The 21,408-nt window shown below is 41.3% G+C and overlaps 1 protein-coding gene across 3 annotated transcripts in view; it reads right to left on the reverse strand.

The window, feature by feature from the left end:
• Positions 1-4,710: 4,710 nt before the first annotated feature.
• The window catches only part of LOC117962505 (E3 ubiquitin-protein ligase MIB2-like), a 51,859-nt gene continuing 35,161 nt past the window's right edge, over positions 4,711-21,408 (reverse strand). For all 3 annotated transcript variants that reach the window (XM_034042333.3, XM_034042329.3, XM_059002629.1), the window contains 12 exons: positions 20,625-20,729; positions 19,995-20,157; positions 19,398-19,531; positions 18,310-18,458; positions 17,483-17,639; positions 16,799-16,953; positions 11,358-11,484; positions 10,483-10,707; positions 9,360-9,538; positions 8,575-8,765; positions 8,132-8,197; positions 4,711-7,718 (listed from right to left, as the gene is read on the reverse strand). In XM_034042333.3, coding sequence (XP_033898224.3) covers positions 7,477-7,718; positions 8,132-8,197; positions 8,575-8,765; positions 9,360-9,538; positions 10,483-10,707; positions 11,358-11,484; positions 16,799-16,953; positions 17,483-17,639; positions 18,310-18,458; positions 19,398-19,531; positions 19,995-20,157; positions 20,625-20,729 — 1,893 coding nt within the window. In that variant the 3' untranslated portion in view covers positions 4,711-7,476. The remainder of the gene's footprint in view (positions 7,719-8,131; positions 8,198-8,574; positions 8,766-9,359; positions 9,539-10,482; positions 10,708-11,357; positions 11,485-16,798; positions 16,954-17,482; positions 17,640-18,309; positions 18,459-19,397; positions 19,532-19,994; positions 20,158-20,624; positions 20,730-21,408) is intronic.

A 21,408-nucleotide genomic window follows, 5' to 3' on the forward strand; every position in this document is an offset into this window, starting at 1 on the left:
TTTGTGAAGGCATACTGAAAACTGCTCCGATCACAGTACCACAGACACACGCACCAGTGGGGCTGTACGTTGCTTATGCCCATGCACAGCGTAGAAGCATAGTTACATTCAAACTCCAGCCTGCAGAAATTAGGCACTTACGGCTGCCACAATGATTAACTGCAGTCGCAATTGAAACTAGATAACTTATAACACCATGTATGCATTGGCCAAGCATTTATCATCTTGACTTTTGTATATTGTGTATTTCCCTTGCAGCATGCATTTTTACCCGTTTCCTATTTGTGCTTGTTTATCATATTAAAGCAGGAACCGCCCTTGTTTTGCAGAAGAATGCGGTTGGTAGAGTAGAGCTGTATTTGAATCCTTTATTGTGTGTGTCCGTTTCCCCTGCAGCGTCCGCCTCATCACAAAACAAACAGGACAATTTCTGCGTAGCTGACTCACAGTAATCTTACATTTGAGTTAGAGATAAGCGGTCCGTACTGTTTATCTGGAGAGATCTTTAGCTGGCACAGGATATATGTTACACGCTGCTGCTTTTCAATAGCAAGAAGAGCTTGGCAGCAATATTTCTAACTTGATATCTGTATCAATACAATAGTAGTAATCTGTGTGTTTAAATTTGCTACTTGGTACCACGTGATAGCACAGTGTAGTAAAGCATAATGAATTACTGCAAAGTGACCTGACACAAAAAGAAGTAGAAAGGACATGATGATAAACACAAGGACCCATCGCTTGCCTTGACCTCCTTGGCACAGACCTTTTAAACTTTAAACAGACGCACAGGGTCAATAACGGGCAAATACTCCACGAGCAGATGAGAGAATACTTCTCAAGGTCAATGCTGGCTCCAGGAATATATCTTCTGACCTGCCTGGAGATTCCACAGCAAAGTAGACAAGGCCATGCATTTTCTAAACAGTGATCCCATCCAATCTATCACTGTCGACCTCAGCAGATACAAACGAGTATTCATTTCAAATCGTTTGGGTATGCAAATTCACGATGCCTAATAACTAATAATGGTGACCAGTGTTAATTCGGGCTTGTTAACTGTATTTTTTTCTCCTGTATTTTATATTAGTTACAGTACAATTGGTACGTTTCTATCCAGAAATGTTATTTTTGTATTTTGTGTTTTGTAACTGCAAAGGTTTTCACTGAAGTAGCAAACAGTGAAGCCTCTTAATTGGGTGACTGTGTTGGGATGGCATTTGATTCAGTTGCTGCTCTCCACTCAGAACAAAGCACTCAGTCTCATCAGGATGTTACAGGACTCCTCTTCATGGCAAGCTTCACGAGAGCTCTCAGAAAACTATTTACAGCTTTGATATCTTGCTTGGCTGCTGCGGCTGGTTTATTTTTTCGTTGTTGTTGCCAAGGTTTAAAATGCCATTTTTCGGAATTGGAGGAAGAGATATGAACTGTTCTGGTATGTTTGAGTTTTAGGGTTATTTTATACCTACCACTAATTGGTATTTGTTTTAAAACCACTGCTATATTTATTGTTTGTGTAACAATTCAAAATATGTTGGGTTTCAATTCCAAAACTTTTTGTTTTCCTCTGGGTGGAGCCCTGGTTCACTAGGTTTTTTTTTTCTCCAAACTTCCTGAGAACTGTTTTAAAAATAAGTTTTTTTAGTCATGGGGGAAAAATACTGCCAATGTTTTTAATTAATCAAACATTGTTTACACAGAGTCAACCACTAGGTGGCACCCACATTTCTTGGTGTGTTGCAGACTGCAGATTGCAATTATATTATAACTACAATGTCATTGGTAAGCCATTTGAACTTTTAGTTCCTTTTAAAAATGTGTTTTGTGATTGCTGTCTGTTAACCAGCAGATGTGCTGTTTTTCTATTTCAGGATAGTCTCTTGCAGTGATGCATGGCCGATAGCTTGGCCCAGTCTTCCAATAGACAAGAATTATCTGGTGATGTATACCTCTTCGATGTGGCATGTTGATGCTTTTAATTCATATTGACGGTGGATTCTGGGTTGCTTTTATATGCATTGCCATTTAAAGCTGACTTTGCCTGTGCACAGTATGGGTGAGAGATCTCTGCTGCTTCTCCTCACAAAACAGAATATTCCCTTCAGTCCCAGTTTGCAAATCAGCAAGCTTTTTATCATGTGTCCAGGTACAGTAATAGTGTCCTATAAGTCTATGTTTGAACCTTGCTTTGCTTCTTTAACAGAGCGCAATGATTGACCTAGTAAGAAAAACAATTACGCAGACAAAGGGACAAAAAGCTGAACCCTATTTTGACTGCAGGATTGCTCCCCTTCATTACACAAGAGCATTCCACTACTAGAGCAGCTAACCCTGGTTTGACTAAACGTAGGCTCTGGTGAACTTGATCTGTGATCCTATTAAAGGCGTACTTTATATCATCCAAGCTTGGGGAAGTGAGGTGGGGAAGCACATCAGTGTTACACAGGGTTCCATGCACAATGCTTCTCCTGTGGGCTTCAGAGCACAGCGCAACGTTAATATGCTTCCCCACCATCAGCCTTCGGGGGGATTTTCAGATGTTTTTTTTATGAAATAGTTAATCTTTACAGATGGCAAATATTAGCAGCAGCAACAGAGAATCGTTCATAACACGCGCAATAGGATATTAAAGAGGTAAGAGATTAAATATCAGGGGAATGTACACAATATAATTAAGTGTGCATGTACCGGACTGATTGAGATTGAAGGTAACTTTTCAATATGGCACATGAAGAGTACAAAAATCTCTCTTTGGGCTTCGGCTAACCAGCAGTTGCAAGAATCTCCAGCTGGGTGCTACCAAATATAATTTTGAATAAGTTGCTCTATTTATCCTGTTGAAAATATGTTCACAGGTAAAAGTACTCCTCAAACAAACTTAGCTTAGCTTGTGTTTGACAGTGCATTAGAGATCCCTGTAATACATTGTAATCTAGCAGTGTACAGGCAGGATGTGGCTAACGTCTGGCTTCAGCTCAGTTGAGTGCTGCAATACAGGGGTAGCACCACAGCATAGCAGCAAGAACACATTACCACAGGAAATACTGAAAGGGATGTAAAGAAAGGTGATGGCAAGATAACCCTTCATTTTCAGCAGTACTGTATACATTACACATAGAAGATGGTTTTGTCAGTCAAATAAACAACAAAGGACAATGGTCTAAATGATAACTTTAAATGTCTTTAAGCAATATCATCCCTTATAAAAGCGTGTCATAGTGAAAGCATCGCAAAGGGCAATAAAGCAAATATAAGCACTGTATAGCCCAGAAACTAAAGAAACTATAGTAAATGAATAAAATAACCTAGCCAAATTAATTTCTGAAAATTACCCAATGTTAATTCAAACAACTGTGAATATTTAATTTCTTGTTATGGTCCGTTCTCTGTAATTTGTGAAAGCTGTTATACAGTGAACTCATATTTTTACGCACATTTTTGAGACTGTATAAATCCCTCAACAGGTTGACAATAAGTGGTGCAGGTTTTATTCCAGCTCAAAGCAGCGTCCCCAAATGCTAACACATAAAAGCCCTATCTGTGTCAATTAATGCTCTGAACAGACACTCTTATCATGCATTTCCATCTGCTACTTGTTTGCTGGGTGTGAATGGTCATTGCCTTTCAATCATATCAGTCCTGTATTTGCACAATAGTTCCAAGCCATCATACATTTGCCCCTGGTTTTCTATTCTTTGATATTGCAGTAATCCTTACTTACCGGTATTTTGCAATATTTCGCTTTTAACTGATAAACGGCTCTCTCATGATAAAACCATGTTGTTTGTTTTCTGATTTAATCTGCATAGATTTCCCTTGCCGCCTTCCCTTGGGTGTGCTGAATTTGCACAATCACATTTTATCAGTCACCTGGGATAATTTGTTCCTACGGATATAGGGGCAGCCTAACCCAGTAAGTAAGGAGGTTGTGGTTTCCATCGCAGAGTAATTCCTAGGATGAATTGCATGCACGTTTCTTTCTAGAATGCTGGTTGCCAACGAGCATGGTTTCTACTAATGCAAAAATGAGATTCACCCAGGTGATTCACTTCTAGCTGTTATCAAGGAGGGGGGCTCCCCCAAGACTAATCTGACAATTGAAATAGCTGAGCCGAGATGTCTCCATCAGTCGTTTGACTGAGCAGAACTGCTGAGGCAGCATTACAGCCTGTAGCTTATGGATGAAGTGGTTTCAGAATTGGCTGCACAAGATCTGTGTTGCAGAGAACAGATGTTGAATAATTTTAATCCATGGAGTGAGAGCGTGACTGAAAAGGCATGTTCTGTTGTAGTAGAGGTTTGTTGAAGCCTGTGGGAATTCATTTCAAATGCAATTGAGTCTTGTAAACTTGTAATTATTTAGAACAAGACCACAGGCTAGACTATGTGTATTTAAATCGACCACTGAGAAAAAAAAAGGAGACACTTGTCTATAAGCACGTTGTATAGTCCAATTTAAATGAGTTATTATTTAGTATGAACAGGCTAGTACAGCAAAATAACATCTACTAAAATGTATTTATTCCATGGTAAATTGTGTAGGGAAGATACCAATATTTAAAATATATATTCTCATTATATATGCTGCACAGGTACATTTACCTGTGGAAATCTTGTAATAATTCTACAGTCCTCTCTGTACAGCAGCTAAGGGAGGTGCAACATCCTAAATTAATGTATTTAGTGTACATATAAAATGAAGACACATTTCTTATAAAACAGTTCCATATTTATTGCAAAATATTTTTTACAGAAAAAAAAACCAAAAACATGGGAGTACTGAACAATAAGGCCAACAACAGAAGAAGTGCTGCAGAAACACCAGCTGTAACTATGTATGTGTTTGGATTTTTAAAACAAACTTCTCAATGCATCGCTGCAAACCTTCTTGCTTCTTTGAGCACTGGCACAATCTGCATTCTAGTACTTCTCTTTCTGGGAATACCACATTTAAAGAGCTATCATTTTAAAAAGAAACAACAACAAAAATAGTTTTTGTTTGACTTATTTTCTTAAAATAATAATAATAATAATAATAATAATAATAATATGTTTGGCTCCGAAAAATAATAAGCAACAATTACACAAAGTAAAATCTTTGCAACACAAAAATTGGGAAGTTAAATTTTCTTCCGTATTTTTAGACCTTTCATACCTTTTGGAATACTGTAACCTCGAGCACGGCAATTAAAAAAAAAACAAACAAACAAAAAAAAAAACCCTTTCCTAAGAGGTATCGTTCTTTGCCAACCAGCTACAAAAAATGTACCATTGACCGTGACTCTTCAAAACATCCCTCCCTAATGAGATATGATTACATATAAATAATATATATTAACATGTACTTCTGTAGAGTAGAGCACTTTACACAGATGTAAAAATTTGACTGTTCCTTTGTGTACAACTCTGTTCCTAGTTGGGAGTCATCGACATTCAACCCCTGTTAGCTTGGCACTGGAGAAGTTTTTACTCCTGGAAGTAAACCTTCAATTTTTATTTATTTAATTTATTTTTACAAAGGCAGAGTAAAACGTTTCTGAAACTACAATTCACCACCGTTTCCTACAGGACCTGCAATTCCAAAAGCATTCGGGTGAGTCTGCAAAGAGGCTAAAAGCAGAGATGTAACTAATCTGTAAGATTACACGAAGTTTAGAACACTACAAGCCCTTTTGAAACATTATTTTCCTACTGCCCACTGGATTTAAGTTTCTAATCTCTTGGCAGGTACAGGGAAGCAACATATTCCTGTAGCGCTGAATGAATGAATGCATGCAGCTGGTTAAGATGAAAATGACAAAATAAGTCTCTTCTGCACAGTTGTGTTCCACAAGACAACTATTAACACACATCTGAAAAACCAAAACAACATTTTTAGCCATTTAAAAATACATTTAAGGAAGTTCGCAATTGCATTCTCTTCCATCCGGGCTTCTGAGTTGTTCTCGTCCGAATCTTTACAGTTTAAAAAAAATCTGGTTTTGATGAGAAATGGAAGATGCAGGCAGGCAAAGCTCCATGCGGTTTCTGCATTGAGATTTGGTTCAGGGTTGAAAATGCTGGTGCAGTATGTGGATCTCCGAAAGAACACTGCGTTTGCCAATGCGTCTTCTGCATAGCAATCCTAATGCTCACTCCCTTAGAAACTGGCCTTGTATTGCCGTTTGTTTAAACTGCATTAAATAAATCAACATGCTCTTTACAGTGCAATCTCTGTAATTTGACCACTAGAGGGACAGAGTAAAATGGGCTGATTAGAGACCTGCTCCTAATAGTGGGCGCTTGTCTCCATATTGAAAGGATCCGTTAGTGGTCTAAGGAGGGCGCTTACTGGATTGCATTATTCATATTTATATCTTGCATTTGTGTACTTTATGCATATTTAAAAGGTAACACAGAGATGGGGGAAAAAACTAGACCCTCTGAATTCATTCTGACTCCTCAAATGCTTTAACTTGCATCTATTTCAAATGACCTATTCCATAACAGGCTGGGATTACATATAAGTTATGTCTCTGCTATCCTTACAGTGGCTTTAAAGAAAGGCAAATGAATAGACAATGGGAATTATGTCATGCTGAGTTTTTGCTGATCACATTTGTTGTTTTGATAAAAGTGCCATGATTCAAATCTAAAGCACAAGCAGTAGTGAGATTTTTATGGGTGAATAAATCTAAAAGTGTCGGCAAAGTAACACAAAACAAATGGACTGAACTCCATCTTCCAAAAGTTTGTTCAAACCAATAGTGGGAAAATCGGTAATTTTCCAGACAAGCGAAATTTCTGCAACACCTTCCTGTACCAAAAAAAAAAAGTAATTCTCCCAGGGACCTATAAATGATGGTTGAAAAATACAATGCATTTCTCTCTCTTGTTTCTGGATGCGAAGTCGTCGATCGATTAGTCTTTACCCAAGACCCTGAGTTAACTGTTTTATAAACAGAATGTTTTGTTATGAGGTGTGAAATGAAGTTTTTTTTTGAGCAACGGCAAAATAATTTTCCCCATCAGATAAAATACGGTATTGATTCTTCATATATAAATAAACAGTACTCATTATAGCTATGCTAAACCACAAATACATATTACTCATTATTTTTACAATATACATATATATATATAGCTCTTTTGCATATCAATGGAATAGGTGATGGAACTATGTTAACATTCATTGACTGTTACTTACATGATGTTGTGTTAGTCAATAGCAGAAGGCTACACTTAAGCAGCACTGGATGTATTAGATCCATATGAAACACTGGGGGGGAAAAAAAAACGAGACTATGGCATCATACTTTGACACAGCCACAGGTATAAAAACATAATTAAAAGAAAAGGAACGAGCCAGAAGGAGGGGTGGGGAGGGGAGTAAACGAGAGATACATCTCCGAGGGATGTGGGCACATATATAATGTACCCATTTTTTTTTCTTCTTTCAAAGCCAGCCCAGCCCCAGCAGGGGGCGCTGGCTGGTCAGACGAAGATCTGGATGCGCTCGCGGATGGTCTGCCGGCAGATGGGGCAGGTCTTGAGCGCGGCGCTGCAGTCGATGCAGGAGGCGTGGCCGCACTGGAACACCAACTTGATGTGGTTGTCGATGCAGATGGGACAGGTGATGCGTTCCTCCATCTGCCGATAACGGGACTGCAGCTGCTCCAGCAGGTTGCTCTGCTCCGAGTTCTCCGGGCTGGGGCTGCACTCCACCTCTGTGTTGTCTGGATGGGACGGCATTGAGTGACGTTACACCGATGCCTCGCAGTGGTAACCAGGATTGATACTAGGACATCATAGATAGATACTATGACATCAGCTTTTGCTTGTGCACAGCGGTAACCAGGACTGATACTATGACATCATCATTAAGTAAAATTATGGTAAAAGTGATGAAACAGATACAGAAAAAAAATCCTGGTTACCTCTGTGCACAAGCAAAAGATTATGTCATAGTATCAATCCTGGTTATCGCTGTGCACAATCATTAACCAGGACTGATACTATGACATCATCTATGATATCATCTTTTGCTTGTGCGCAGCGGTAACCAGTATTTTTTTTTGTATCTGTTTCATCACTTTTACCATCATTTTACTTAATCTCGGTATAGCACGTAAATACATGAAAAAAGTACCTTGTCTGGTTTTCTTTGTTATCGTGACCTGGCACTTGAGGCATTTTTTCATGCGTAGAGCACATTCTGTGAATCAAAACAAAAAAAGAATTATTTACTGCTCTTCACTTCCAAGAGTCTAGGACCAGTCAACACGTGTTAAATTACTTTCCTCAGGTATACAAAAGCTATATTCATTTTCCAACTGTGTTGCACTTTCTTGATCATTTCACCTGGTGGTTGGATTTGACTCCACCCCTTCAACGACTGTCATTAACCAACCACCTGCTTCCCCTTTTGACTGGCATTCTTTGTAGCCAGTAACATGCTGAGGGGAAATAACTTAAAAACAGACTTGCTAAGAGTATGGAAACGGATCTCTAACCTCGTGTAGTAGCAGATGTTTTCAAACGAAGATGTACGTTTCAGACCTATCTAGTGAATACAATCTCTGGAGTCCTCACCCTCGCAGGCCACGCTGTGCTGGCAGGGGGAGAAGAGGAGCAGCAGGGCCAGCTCTGAGCAGATGAGGCACTCCGAGGGGCCGGGGATGGAGGGCATGGCCAGGTTGGTCATGGTGTTGGGGGTGGTGTGGACTCTCCGCAGACTGCTGCTCACCACCGGACCAGAGCTGTTGCTTTGGAGCTGCTGCAACCTACAAAGAAAAGGGCAAAAGAAACAGTTCAGTCAGTTCAGAACGTGGCTTTCATTGTGACATCATTGCACTGGTAGCATTATGCCTCAGCTGCACAGTCTTTAGTAGCAAGTTCTGCTTGTTGAATTTCATGAGGGCCTTCGAGTAAGCTAAATTAGTTTTATCTCTAGAACTGGCACATAACAGTTAATTAAAAAAAAAAAAACAGGTAAAAGTGTTGCTTTTTAGACTAGCTCTTGAATTTACTATTGGTAAAAGTGACATAAATAGCTAGAAGTTTATGACTTCAGATGACAACAAAACTGGTAACCACTCCCCCGACTCATATCCAGCAGGGGCATAGCAGGCTTGTGAGGCAGGAACTCTGAGAGATTACAATCCAATGTCCTCCAGCAGGTGTCGCTATTTTGCCATGGTTGCACTTTGCATTCCCTGTGCTTTCCGTATGCTTCACTACACGCCCTTTGCTATGCTTTTATTATGATTTACAATACATATATACACTTTACTGGTATGCTGCAGGAAAAGGTTTATAAGGCTGGCAGAGGTACAACAGGACACGCATTGATACAGGAATAACAGGCTGTTTGTTACCTGTGCTTCTCAGAGAAGTTTTTGATGAGCTGCACTATCATCCCGTCTGTGACCAGGTCCAGCGGGCTCTTTCCTTTGTGATTGGCGTAGTTTATGTCGGCTCCCTCCTGGGCCAGGAAGCAGGCGATCGCAGCGCCCACATTCAACTCCTGATTCCCTAACAGCCCCGAGCCCTGCAGCTAAACCCACAGACAGACAGGCTGCAATCAGGTGTTGAAGGGGACTATATAAAACCACCTCTGTTCAGAGTTATTTGTAAGAAACTTTAGGACATTATGATTGAGCGTTTGAAGTTACAAATAAAATACAAGGCATTAGGATTTAGACTGATAAGGGTTATATAACAGCTTGGTTGTTACTATGGATATACACTACACTCCCTTGTAATGATTGGTGAAGCAAACACCTAGGTGCTATAAGAAGATACCTGTGATAAAGAGGATTTGGTATTGTAGGAAGATAAATCTTTAACAGCCTTGCATCACAGTTTTTAGAAGTAAAATTAGAGACTAAGATCTAATGCAAAGAAGCACTGATCCTATAGCTGGCACTGCATGCTCACTAAACATAACCAACAGGTCATTGAGGAGGATTTTATACAGTCAGCTCACGTGTTGCATCCAGTGCTGCTACGAGAGGGTGTCTGTGTGGAGGGTAGTGGTTCTGTATGTGTGTTTGTGGGATGTGGTGGGGTATCCCTCCAAGTGATTTGAATACATTGATAGCGAAGCTGAAACCAAACCTACTGCAAGACACCCCAACACCATGTCTCTGCCTTTACGATCTCACACATTAGTGAAAGAGCAAAATCATATTGCCCTGGCCTTTAAAGACTAAATAAAAGCTAGTTTGAAATCTTACATTTAATTACAGGGTTGGGAATGAGAGTCCTTTTGCATAGCAGTTTGATGCATTCCAGATTTTACTCGGAGCTACTGGGTATAACAAGCTCAAAAGTAAAAAAAAAAACTGGCCTGGTTTAAAATGCAATGCAACAGGAGGCTTAAGGGCTGCTGAGTTGAGAAGAATCCAGCAGAGGAATTCTGAAGCCAGGAGCACAGGTCCCACACTGCTCAGCTCTGTAAGGAAGCACAGGTGTCCTGCCTGCCTTCCTTCCACTCACCCTGGTGTAGAGAGAGGAGCCCTCCCCCTCCATGGCTGCCATGGTGGATGCGAGCTGCTGCCGGCTCAGGGCGATGTGCACGGCCGTGTCTCCATCCTCGTCTTCCACATTGACGTCAGCCCCTTCCGTCACCAGGAGCTGAACCATCTCGGCGTGGCCCTGCGTCACGGCTAGCTGCAGGGGGGTCTGGTTACGGTTATTCCTGATGTTGATGTCACAGCGGCCCTGACAAGGGAGGTGGGGGAACGACACAAACAAACACGTATTATCCTGATCAGTCAATCTAGAAGAGATGGAGATTTTATATAAACAGAAGGATCTGTTGTTCATTGCTGCTTTTGGCTATGTAGACATTTCAAAACAGCATTTCCTTTTCCCATGCTTGCTCAACGGCCCCATTGTAATGTTTTGCTGTGTTTCAACAACATGGGGTTTTCCTTGTATTCCAGTCACCCTGCTTAGTAAAGGTTTATTCATTGTATGACTCAATTCCAGCACTTACGTGAAGCACTTAGCAAATATGAGGTCCTATGTGCAAGATTGAATTTTAATGAGATAGCAGATGTACTGAGTGGTCACGTGAACAGTTCCTGGATTTGAAAGTGCAGCAATGAAACTCGGCAGTTGTAGTAACAGCTTTGTGTACACACATTTTCCCCCTCAGATATGTGATCAGAGAATTGCGCAGGCTTCTTCCACACCGAGATGTAGATCTATAAATATAACAGCTGCATGCATCCAGTCCTTTGTTCTTTTTATAGCAAATATCAGATCTTTATTGAATTCATCAAAACCGATTAGATTGCTTCACAGGCAAATTTCTACAGATAAGATTAGCGCCCCCCTAGTGGACAGTGAAGGAGTAGAAAGGTTACCTCTTTGATGAGGACTTCAGCCACCTCCCTGTGGTTGTTTAGGGCAGCCAGGTGCAGAGCAGAGAAGCCATCCTCCTTTTTGACATCAGCTAACTGGCGTGCTCGTGCCAGGATCTTCTCCATAGCTCTGAGTGGGAGGACAAGAAAACAAAAGCGGCGGGAATCAGACAGGAAGAGCAGCCAAGGGTAATCTTTAAAGCTGGCTCTCTCTTCTCTTTCAGCCCTCCAGTGCTTATCGATCGCACTGTGGGAAAGAGAACAACAATCACGCAGGCGCTGAACCTTCACACAAGGCACTGTCTGATCACAGTTATACACGGTCCTTAAGGAAAGTGATCCATAGTTTAGTACAAACTTTATAATTTCTTAAGATTACTTAATTATCTTTTAGTAGTCCATTACACAGCTTTTGTAAAAAAAAAAAAAAAAAACGGTCAATTTTCAAGCATAAACATTAGCGGTAGAGGCATAAGTGTTTAATTGTAGGAGTGTGGGTAATGGTTTCCTGGAACAACAACAAATGGTTCTCCATTTGCAGTTAAGCCCAAGGAACTGCTGAATAAAAACAGTCATGCATTACAACTAAAGGCAACCCTTCCTCAAGGCTTTCAAAGTGTATAACTCTCCAATAGGCAGATTACTACTCATAAATAAAGCAAATATCTAATGGGTGAAACTGCTGCCCAGCATGGTAGAACAGTTCTCTTTTAGAGATCTTGCAGCCCTACTCTGATTTAAGCACTTGATTGATCTCTGGGTTAGAAACTCCTAGTCCTTCATCCAGTCCTGGATTTCCAAATTCCTCTTGCTTACACGTATTATTGTATACTCACTTATCACACATGTATTATTATATACTCACTTATCACAGTATGAATAGCTCTGTGCATCTATTGGGGGAGAGGAACAGTTTATTTAATAGTAGACTCGTTGCTCAAACGCCTGGCTTCTGATTATTTAACTAATATAACTGAGGGGAGCTCTGAAACCCAGAACTGGGATCAGGACTAGTGTACGTTTCTGGCCAATATCAAATTTTGGCATTTATAATGACGCTTCTGAGGTTCAGTTCAAGTTTAAGAGTTTAAAAAAATGTATATTTTCTGATATTTCTTTTCAAATCAATGGGGGTGTAAACATGTTATTTATATGTTAAATAATTTTTAAAAAAGTAGCATGCATATATGAGAAATATTTTCAATGAATGTGCTTAGGAAATACAGCATGCCTGACATTGAAGTCATGCGTCTGACCCAGACATGAACTGAAAGGGTTTTGTTCCTTTCACACACGTTGCAGACGGTCTAAAAACGCCCCGTACCAGACTTTGAAAGGGAAAAGCTTTAAATGACGTCTCTTTTCATAATTCAGCTTAATCTTTATAGCACTTTGGATTTGTAATATTTAGCTTTCACTGCTGTGAAAGTCCTTGCAGAGATTTGCGAATTAAACAGCTGAAGAGTCTGTACTGTCCCCGAATCAATGTGAACAACCATGTTAAATAATGGAACCTAATTCACTTCCATTCACAAAGCTCCTCTATTAACATTGGAACTGAGACCACCATAAAACAAGCCTGAGTTGCACACTGTGTGTTTAATGGTGTGTGGAATTAAAAGAAGCTGAGGGATGTTATATTTGTTAGGGATGGCTTTGTGTTCGGAATTAGCGAGGCGAGGCTCACACACAAACACACACACAGAGAGGCATTGCTGTTGGATATACGGCAGCATCGCAGGATTTCTCAGGAACATTGATCAGGCTTTGACCGCATTGTGACTGTGTGGGGTGGGGGTGAGGGGTCAGTAACCTGAACACTAAACAGAAAACAGAGCAAAAAACAAACGGCCACCAGGCTAAATTAACCTTGTTATGGGTACAGCTAAATCACTATCTCAACATTTTCACCCGAAACAGGGGCTATGCTTTGAATACAGCCTCTCCCTGCCTAACATACTGTTGTTCAATACTCTTATTTGTTTCACCACAAGGCTACTGAAGTATAGAGAACTATGTCAGCCCATTCTAAAGGGTAACAGTTTATCCTTTAGGATAAGTGTTGTATGGTTAGCCTTTTGACACGGTTGGCTTTGTGTTATGTGGAACATTCTATAGATTGTGTAATAGATTCCAGAACCTTATTGACCACTATTGCTTCAAATCTTATGGAATGTGTTAACAGAGGAGAAAAGTAGGTTCTTTTTCTAAGACATCTTATCACCAGCTCACTAAAGCTCAATCAATTTGCCTTATACAACATGTCTTAAGTGACCCAGGGTGGGAACATTAACTCAGCATGCTTTCTTTGCTAATTTCTATGCAATTTGCAGTGCGTTTTTAGATTTTGCATTCGCATTAATTTGTGTGGAACATTTTAGCATGCTGCATTTAAATAAGTTGTCCACATTTCTCGGTTTAATTTGCTCCGTGTCACTCGATGCTGACGTTTATTCACAGTAAAGGGTTACGGACCTAAAAAAAACTGCTTTGAAAGGGTTAACAGATAGATTGTGCGGTTGAACGCACAGCTGCTTCTTTCAATCCTCAGTCTCTCTCTCTCTCCCTCCCTCTCCACTTCACTCCTCTCCCTCAGGATCTGTGAGACTGCTAATGAGACTGAGCCTCCATGGCAATGCTGTTATTTTTTCTAACCCCTTTGGATCACCTTCCCTTCAGACAGGGCCATGCTGCCCAAAGTGCTTCATCTGAGTCGAACCTAAAGCAGATCTGTGCTGCTCTGCGACCTCTACACCCATCACTGTTACATTCCATAGCCTTAGTTTGTAGATGCCTGAATAGCAACAGTACTGTATCTATGCTCTCAGTTTCCACCGTCCTTGAATAACTTGCTATGTCTGGCCATTCTAGATATTGATCATTTCATTTTCCCTGGGCTTTATGCATTTTACAAATGCACAGTCAAAAACCTGAAGCTTTAGAACTATTTCAGGATCTGCTATTTAAAACATATATGGCATTGTTAGTATCTGGTATTTTTTAACTCTTAACTCAATAGACAAACATCAAGTCATTTCACAATACAGAGAGAGAGAGAGAGAGAGAGAGAAGAGAGAGAGAGAGAGAGAGAGAGAGAGAGAGAGAGGAGAGAGAGAGAGAGGAGGAGGAGAGAGAGAGAGAGAGAGAGAGAGAGAGAGAGAGGAGAGAGAGGGAGAGAGAGAGAGAGAGAGAGAGAGAGAGAGAGAGAGAGAGAGAGAGGAGAGAGAGAGAGAGAGAGAGAGATGAATCTTGGCAGATAGCAACAATAAACTGTGGTGAAGGGAACGGTTTAAATTCAAGGCACAGGGGGCGCTGTTTTGGTCACACTGAGCACCTGCTTGTGCTAGCTGGCCAAGCTACCCTGCTTTATGGCACATTACTTTTCCCTCTGACGTTACCGTGCTTCTATACACACAGATGGTTAAGGACTAGGCACACACGACAGAAGAACAGTTTCTTCAACAAGACGCTGGATCTGAGGACTGTACTGCCTTGTAGAATGGGAGGGGGTTGTTTTTTGCTGAGAATCAGGGAACATTAATTTTTCGCCGCTGGTATTATTTATGGAAAGAAATAGAGGCCCCCTATCCAGTGTGAAATGGCTGAGTGCCGCTAGAAAGCTGGGAGCCATAGGATTTGTTTATACCTCACTCAGAGGATTGAAATGCTCGGATGAAAATTAGCAGTGAAGCACAGAGAGAGAGAGAGAGAGAGAGAGAGAGAGAGAGAGAGAGAGAGAGAGAGGATGTGTGCCCTTTTTTGGCTAAAGAGCCATTCTAACATTTCCATGATCAAACACCCTTAATATGTTTAACTGTTTCGTTGATTGCCCATGTAGAGAAAGAGAATTACAGAACTTAAAACAGACACACACCAATACAACAGTATACTGTATGACAGATCTTGATCCTTGGTGCTAAAAAAAAGGGAAGTACCCCAGGAGACTGCTATTAAAACGTCACATGGTTTTGAAACATTTATGAGTATGATGGGCAATACTGATTTGTACAAGCTGCACAAAAAGGCTTATCTATCAACGTGGTTTAAAACCGCACATAAATCTATGGTGATCTTATTACGAGAGAATCGTATGCATAAGCACAACAAACAAGATACTACACAGACGCTTATCTGACGTAAACAGACACTTATCACAAGTCTGTGCCTACAGAACACGCTACCTCGCACACAAACACACATTTATCTCTGTGTGGGTAACCTTTCTTAAGGCTATTTATGTTCAATTGACAAGAATCAATTCTGTCACTTTAAATAAAAACAATTAAAAAAAACCACAGAACGAGCCTTCATGGAAAGTCTGGAGGCTGTAAATCTGAAACAGCTGCTAGGTTGAATCCTGAAAGTCCTCCTTTATATATAAAAAAAAGGTCTTGTCAGTGTGATTTATGTATTTGGGCCACTTGGCACTAACAAGCTGTGAAGAGGTCCAGGCTACAGCACGTAACAGACCCAGATTCAGCTAACTGTCCTCTGGAGGAGGTCCTCTGATAAGCCACCTCTGGGGAATCAGCTGACCAGGCGATCACTACCTTTCTTATTGGACATATTATCAAAATCATGTAATGAAAATGCCACGCTTCTATCTTCAGCTGGCACCGGTACTTGTCAGAAACGCACCCTGCTTGTGTTTTGTTTAGTCATCTAATGCAAATGCACTGGGATCAGCTCAGGTTGAAAGCAACACTGCAAAGCAATGCAATAGCTTGCATGATCGATGGAGTCTGATTATAATACTATGAATGCTGCAACAGCCTTTTTATCATGGGAACAAACCCTCAAGGATGTAAATTCAAGCCCTGAACATTTTTATTGTATGGGACCATAAAATTCAACGCAGGCACTTTTATGGTTAAACCTGCAATCTCTGGCCTGGAAGTGTCTAATGGGCCATATGATGTCAACCCACACCAGATTTGATTGAAATATGCCCACAGGGTCTTTATCAAATCACAACAAGTGCACTTAACAGCTCAACATCACATTGTGTTGCTGTATTTTTTTTACTATTCCCCCTGTGCTTTTCTGTTTCGACATCAGTTCAAATCTTAGTAGACGGGACAGGTGGCTTTGTACTGAGAAGACATCATCGATTAGATCCTTGTGTGGGCTTAACCCTACTGCAGCCTAGATAGTTGAGTCTGAAGTTAAATCATCTGGGCAAGAAGGCTGCGTATTAGGATAATAGAATAATGTTATATTATTGACAAAGTAAAAATCAACCCCAGGTTCAAGCAGCAATTGTGAGCTCAAAACAACTCGCAACATTGCTGCGATTCTGCTCAAGGTTTTGGTGAAATCAAGAAACTCAAGTGAGTGAAGGCGTGTGTGAAACGAACGGGAGGGCGGTGCTGCATTGCTTCGGGCTTGCCTGGGCAGTGCTGTACGGATCAGGAGCGGGGTGAAGACTGGGCCGCTTTACTCACAGTTTGTTCCCCTTCAGTGCCGCGTGGTGGAGAAGGTTAAAGCCCCTGTTGTTCTGCTGGGTGAAGTCGATGTTGGGAACGTCGGTCAGGATCTCGATGATGTTCCTGAAGTCTTTAGCAATGGCGTCGTGAAGTGGAGTATCGCCGTAGGAATCCTAAACGCAGGGGGCAGTACAACGGTAAATGAGACTCCACTGGATGGACATTGGTGAGCTGCTGAGGAGGCGTGGTTCTACAAAAGAAGCATTTTAACTGGTTGCCTTAAGAGCCCTAGCTTTTACATGGTGTGAGCAAGTCACTTCCCTTGTCCCGTAACAGACGACAGAAAGAGACGTGGAGCTGGCTAAATACCTCATTAACGATACAGAACTGGGGAAACGACAGTGTATCAAAAGTGCGTTTATCCTGCCTTTCCAACTGTAAAACAATCTGCTCCTGTTTTGAAAAATGCGACACCCAGCACTGCTGTTCTGACTACCAGGACTCCCTTGGCATGATTCTCTATAAACTCAGTGGCTGGAAAGTGCTCTCTAACGGGTGCCTTAATAGGCAGAGGAACGTGCAGCTAAACAAAGACAACTGTCAGGCCATGTCGGAATACTGGCAGTCAATTGCATGCATCCGAGTTTAAAAATCTCACAGGGCTTCCAGTTCTCTTTCCAGGAGGGGCTCTGGGTTGCTCACCTGTAGGTTGATGTCAGCATTGTGTTCTGAAAGCACACGCACCACCTCTGTGAAACCCTTATTGACAGCAATGTGCAGAGCCGTGCACATGGAAGTGTTGAGCAGGTTCACTCCGGCTCCTTTACTCAGGAGTAGCCGGGCGATCTCTGCCTGATTCCTGCAGGGGGAGAAACAAAAAATACAAAAAGAATGGATCAAACAAATGCCGTTTAAAAATGATTAGACAAAACGGAGGTCTTGATAGATGTTTGAAAACTGGAGCTTCTTGCATGTCCGAATTCTCATTTTTTTGAAGTTACGAATGAAAAGAAACAATAAGAACACAAAGATAAAGGTGTATCAGATTCATTCATTTTTAATCTGGCAGAAGCCACAGTATCAGCCGTTGTCTTTTAAAAATAAATAAATAAATAAATAAAATCCCCCTGTTGATTTCATCATCAAATGATTTTTTCTTTTTTCTTTAATTATTCATCATCAAGTATATCGTGGTTAAGAGAGACAGAAACAAGTTGTCCTGGCAGCCGGATGCCACATGAACCGCTGAAATAGGCCGCATGGAGTAATTACTCTATTCTAATGGCCCATTCCACGTTACGCGTTACAATGTGGAGCACACCCCCTGCATTGTACTGCAGGTGGAACACTTGGTGTAACACATATGTTGAATGCTATATAGCCAACAGCTTCCTACAGGAACAGTTTCTTGATTAAAACTCATAAGGAGCGATTTCCAGAGTCCTTAATGCTGCTGTAATGGGCCTAATGCAGAGACGACCACTGGCCCTTGCGAAGGGATCAGAAACTAGCCCTGAATGGCTCCTTACCCAAACGCTGTGTAATGCAGAGCCGTGTCTCCATCCTCGTCTTTGATTTCAATGCTGGCATTGGCCTGCAGCAGCACCTTCACCACCTCCATGTGACCCTGGTGTGCTGCCACCTGCAGAGATGTCTTCCCTTGATTCTTTACATCAACCTGGGAAAGAGAGGGGCGGCGCTAGACATGGAAACTATATATACCTGTAATAGGTGTGTTACGGGGTGTAGAGAGACTGGGAGCAGAAGAGGGTGCTAGAGAGCCGTTTCCTGTGAGAAGTCCTGACAATATGGCCAAGCCCTGGTGCAAACGCGTGGACTGCAGCCCTTTAAAACTTAGCATGCTATCAGAGTCCAGTGAATGTAATTGAAAACGGAGTGACTGGACAGTCTTTAGGCTAAATCCATTGGGTATCCCTGAGGTACCTGTGTTACCTGTATGAAGATATTCAAGATAGACATGCAATGTTGATGGCAAGGATTCCTCTGCAGCAGAGATCGGGTTTGCTTTTTTTTTTCTGTAACACCTGTTGATTGTATTATTTAGATGGTGTATTTGTGGAACTGTAAGCTGATTTGGGGAAGTTCACACTGAAAATAGAAGAACTCCTAGATTTTGTTCTCGAGTTTAGTAAACACACACTTGTGTGTTGTGAATACACATGGTTTCATAGACACTGGTTAGCACTTTTAAAACTATCTGATGTTACTTTAGGTCAAATAAACCAAGATTAGCAGGGTCTGTAAAAACTGCTGACAGCCCTAAAAGAAAACCAAGTCAAGTAGACAAACGTCTCTGTATTTTCAAAGAAAACCAAGTCATGTAGACAAACGTCTCTGTATTTTCAAACAAAACTAAGTCATGTAGACAAACGTCTCTGTATTTTCAAACAAAACTAAGTCATGTAGACAAACGTCTCTGTATTTTCAAACAAAACTAAGTCATGTAGACAAACGTCTCTGTATTTTCAAACAAAACCAAGTCAAGTAGAAAAACGTCTCTGTATTTTCAACTTGAAAAGGGAGAGTAGAAAATCCATTCCTTTGTTTCTTGCAGTAAAGATACAGGATTGCAGATTAAAGGCTGCTCTACACACACCTTTTCTGGGTATTTCTGCAGCAGATCCCGGACCTTGCTGGCACTCCCACGAGCAGCCTCGATAACCAGCCGTCCAGGGTTATCCTGGTCAGTAGCCTGGGACAGCAGCTTCTCCAGAACAGAGATCACAGTGCCTGCAGAGAGAAGGAGAAAGGAAGGTAGAGATGAATGGTGCTGTAGGGGTTCAATGACCCAACTGCAGCGGCATGCCCAGGCTTTCAGATGAAATGATAAAAAGGATGATGCATTGTGTTGTCACCGTGCTGCTATAACCACAAAACACCAGAGTAACGAGTGAAAATGCCACCAGGCTGTCTTTGAAAAGCATGAATGGAACAGAACGATTGAATGAAGTCTCAAAAACCCATTAAAAACAAAACAGCATGCAAATGCCACCTCTGACGACCTTTATGCTGCAGTAAAAATGGCGAGAATTCTTAAGGTAAACCCTCCAAGGGAATCTCCTGTTGGAAAAGTGCAATGAAGGAGGGACAAAGAGGAGGTTTAGAACACATGCAAGCGTGTTGAATTGGAAAGACCAGGGAAATAATGGTTCACAGCCCTCTGTTCAGAGGGAACTCGCTCCTGTCTCCTTACTTCCGGAGTCGTTAGTGTTATCGGTGGTCATGAGGTTGGCATCACCCTCTACTGGCTGCGCAGAGAGACACGCGGGGTTAAAGGTCCAGGTCTGTGCTCCCAAGGCCACCCTTAAATCTCCATCTGCGTACACCTTCAGCACCTTCCCCACCTGCCCCAGGGCCTACGGAAAAGGGAGAAAAACGGAACCCTGAAAGACACTGGAATGGGATCTCACACTGTACTACCAAAAAACACCTGGATAGAATTCTGTAGTTGCCACACTGCTTGCTTTACAACAATGTACAATGAGTCTTATTAAAAGAAATTGTTAAATCTAGGCAGACCATCTTTGAATTTGCATTCATTTTAGGTACCGGTACCAGTAAGTAATAAAATATTGGGAAGTAATCTACTTTAACTTTGGACAGTGCTCTGGGATGCCATGGCGTGAAGGGTGCTATACAAAAAATAAACGTGTATTGTATTGTAACGTACTCAGCGGTCAGTATAAAAGCAGAAAGATAGGGGTCAATACAACCATGACCAGACAAATAAAGAGACTTCCATTATGCAAACATGCACTGACAGTACAGTGGTCAATACTACAGAGAAGCAGCCTTTGGACTTTGAAAAAGCAAATATACTTACCGGTGCCATGCTGTCTGTCCACTCTCCGTGGCCAACCTGAAGACGCTTCACGTTTTCCATATCATCCATCACACGCACCAGATCCCCAACCCCAAACGTGTTCACCTGGTCAAACGGACGGGTCAAATCTCATTTTTACTGCGTTTAGAGAACCAGACAGCCCTGTTTAACATGTGTGGCAGTCCCTGATCGGGAGTGGGTTATCATCAAACTGGGAGCGCACAATTCTCACCAATTGCCTTCTGTTTGAATACATTGTATCCATTTCCCTTTTTTTTAACATAACAATGGTGCCGGTGCCAAATCCATTAAAAGTACTCTACCCAATGCAACATGATAACAGGACTGGATCGAATAGGCAGAACCATGACTAGAGGTAATAAAAAATAAAATAAATAACTGGATGATAATGTGAGCTACAGAGCTCTACAATATTCTGTTCAGTTCTGCTAGCAACAGATCATTAATTCAGCCACAAACAGCAACGCTAATAATATCCTGGGTGCACTGCTATCGGATTAAAATATCTTCTCAGCAGGTGGCTACTTTAAAAGGGTCATGTTCCTACTTTCATTTGACTAACGGTATTCTCTTTAAAATGACAGCAAAGGCATTATAGATTGTGTAATTTTTCCAAGAATACACCCAGCATTGGTCAAGCATCTGGTTATTCAATTAAAACAGTATTTTGTCTCTGCAGATATCCCTTGTATATTAGTTTCTGAATGGCATCTTGTCGGCTGGTTATCAGCTTGCCTGCTAGGCAGACGTAAATCAGTTCTAG

This window comes from Acipenser ruthenus, chromosome 27 (genome assembly GCF_902713425.1).
Source record: "Acipenser ruthenus chromosome 27, fAciRut3.2 maternal haplotype, whole genome shotgun sequence".
Taxonomy (NCBI): Eukaryota; Metazoa; Chordata; class Actinopteri; order Acipenseriformes; family Acipenseridae; genus Acipenser; species Acipenser ruthenus.